The sequence below is a fragment of the Sceloporus undulatus genome, chromosome 6 (genome assembly GCF_019175285.1).
Source record: "Sceloporus undulatus isolate JIND9_A2432 ecotype Alabama chromosome 6, SceUnd_v1.1, whole genome shotgun sequence".
Lineage (NCBI taxonomy): Eukaryota > Metazoa > Chordata > Lepidosauria > Squamata > Phrynosomatidae > Sceloporus > Sceloporus undulatus.
The window spans coordinates 160,573,661-160,576,557 of record NC_056527.1 but is presented as its reverse complement, the minus strand read 5'-3'; the positions used below and the strand labels follow the sequence as shown (position 1 = coordinate 160,576,557).

At 38.7% G+C, this 2,897-nt stretch overlaps 1 protein-coding gene across 1 annotated transcript in view; it reads left to right on the top strand.

Moving 5' to 3' along the window:
* Window positions 1–2,891, top strand: part of HOMER2 (homer scaffold protein 2) — a 63,914-nt gene extending 61,023 nt beyond the window's left edge. Inside the window, exon 9 of the mRNA XM_042471220.1 lies at window positions 2,363–2,891. Within this exon, the coding sequence (XP_042327154.1) occupies window positions 2,363–2,551 (189 nt within the window). The 3' untranslated portion in view covers window positions 2,552–2,891. The remainder of the gene's footprint in view (window positions 1–2,362) is intronic.
* Window positions 2,892–2,897: the final 6 nt, after the last annotated feature.

Sequence of the window (2,897 nt, the reverse complement as noted above, 5' to 3'; positions counted from 1 at the left end):
CCAGTCCTTAGGGCTGGAGCGTGGCTTTGGTGCGACTTCTGGACTCTTAGGACGCATGCATCATTGAAACACCATACCTCCACTGTGACTCGAAGCAGCTTTATTTTGGCTGTCTGTAACAGGCCTTTGTTTCCTCTAACATAGTTAGTGACTATTGCAAAGAGTATATTCAAAACAGGGCTACTGTGAAACAAGCAGAAGGTATTGATATGTTTTGGGAGATGCCAACATCAGCAATAGTACAGAAGACCTGTATCAGTGAGAACTTAAAGAAATAGTAATACAGTAATAAAAATCCCAGTGAAGTCTGAGCATGTTTGGTAACCATGGAATATAATGTGGCTGATGGAAAAAGGAAAAATGGCACATGAAGAAGGGAAAGCCTGTTTTTGGAGGGAATTGCTGGCTGTTACCCTGAGTAGACATTTTCCTTATTTCTTTATTATTATTATTATTATTATTATTATTATTATTATTATTATTTATCCTATTTATTTAATTATTAACCAGAGAAAAAATATAAACAAAGTATAAACAAACATTGACAAAAACAAGCAAAACAATTGAGGATTCAGGGAGGTCATTGCTGAACAACTATAACATAAATATAATATTTTTATTTTATTTTATTTTATTTTTATTCCTTAGTAATTGGATGGAGTGCTGCCTTCAAATTCTATCTTATATGGCTCTTTCTTATATGGCTACAGATAAAAGGGTTGAAGAACTATTTTTCCCCAGTAAAAACTATACATTCAGGGAGCATCTTAAATATCCCAGAGGGAGATAAATAATCCTCTAATGTTTACTTGCATTAGCACTAATCTCCTGAATTATCCAGAATTAACCACAAAAGGGATGATTCCAACTCTTTTTCTTTTTTCTTTTGGTCTGGAATGTTAACACACATTTAGAAGCCACACCTAATTCTACAATGTGGGATTGGCTTCATCGGTAGATCTGTTATCTCCACATGAATGTGGGGAACTGGGTGTAGTATGTGAACCAACCCTTGGGGAGAACAGTTCAGTTGCAGACATCCATCAACAAAATCAACTCCGTTGCTGGAGAAACGTAAAATTATTTCTTTTGATTAACGTTTGTGCATCTTCACTCACCCAGTGAGACTCCATACTTATCTTATTTTTTTTAAATCAGCCTTGCATTCTAGAGTAAAAAAAAAAGTATCATTTCCCAGATAGATAGTTTGGTTGTATCCACACTACATAGTTATAGCACTTTAGCAACCATAGCACCATCCTATAGAATCTTGTGTTTTGTCGTTTTGTGAATTCTTTCAGATTCTCTAGGTCACTCCCTTGAACTACAGCACTAGAGCTCTCTATGGGAGAATTCTTTTTGCCTCCCTAAACTACACATCCCAGGATTCGATAGGATGAAGCCATGGCAGTTAATGTGGTATTAGAATCATAGAATCGTAGAGTTAGAAGAGACCACAAGGTTCATCCAGTCCAGCCGCCTTCTGCCATGCAGGATCTCTCAATCAAAGCATCCCTGACAGATGGCCATCAAGCCTCTGTTTAAAGACCTCCAAGGAGGGAGACTCCACTACACTCCATTGAAGGAGTTTGTTCCACTCTCGAATAGCTGTTACTGTCAGGAAGTTATTCCTAATGTTGAGGTGGAATCTCTTTTTCTGGAGCTTGCATCCATTATTCCAGGTCCTGTTCTCTGGAGCAGTAGAAAACAAGCTTGCTCCCTCCTGAATATAACATCCCTTCAAATATTTAAAAAGGGCTATCATATCACCTCTTAACCTTCCCTTTCCCAGGCTAAACATCCCCAGCTCCCTAAGGCATTCCTCATAGGACATGGTTTCCAGACCCTTCACCATTTTAGTTGCCCTCCTTTGGACATGCTCCAGTTTCTTAATGTCCTTTTTGAATTGTGGTGCCCAGAACTGGACACAATATTCCAGGTGGGGCCTGACCAAAGTAGAATAGGGTGGCACTATTACTTCCCTTGATCTAGACACCATACCTGTCCAGTGCAGTAAGGATACACTCCCAGTCATGCTGCATTTAGAGATAGAAGAGTGAGAGGATGAGGTTCTAAACCACCTCAGATAATGTTGACAACAGAGTGTGAAATGTGTGAACAGCGGAGTATATAAATTCTAGCCTGCTAAAGTCCTGCCAAAACTGTCAGGATTCAGTGAAAATCATCTCTTCCCCTTAATCTACATCTTCCAGCACACTAGTCGGATTAAAATAATAGCATTTTTCCAATGCAAAATGTGTTTGTAAAGACACAGAAATAGAGATTTTTGCAAAGGATGGAGGTGGGCTTAGGTTCTTCCGTATGTCACTGTTAACACTTTTCTGCAACATTTCTTTTCAAGGCTGCTGAGAAGAGGAATAAAGACCTCGAGGAGAAGGTCAGAGCCCTGAAGACAGAAGTCGAAGACAGCAAACACAGACAAAATCATCTTAAGACTGAGTTACAGACTTTTTTAGATGTACTAGATGGAAAGATTGACGAATTGCATGATTTCCGGCAAGGACTGTCTAAACTGGGAGTTGACAACTAGGGAACAGCAACATTTCCATTTGGGGTATGCGTGGGTAGGGATGTGTTTTAAATCCTGAATATTTCTTTCACACACACACACACAAAGAAACCCAACACAAATAGATTGGTTCTTCCTGTTTGCAATGTGATTTGTACATAGATTTAATGGTTTCATGTTTTTTTTTTCCTTACTTTTTCTTTCCAAAAATGCTGTTTGCTCTTTCTTTCTTTTTTTAAGAGAGAGGGAAAAAAGAAAGAAGGTAAGAGAAATGTTTATTTCCTATTGCTCTGGCCCTTTGAGAGTTTGTGAACAGGAGAGGGGTCTTGCCTCAGGAAAACGAACTCAGACCTACCTTTAAAATGGA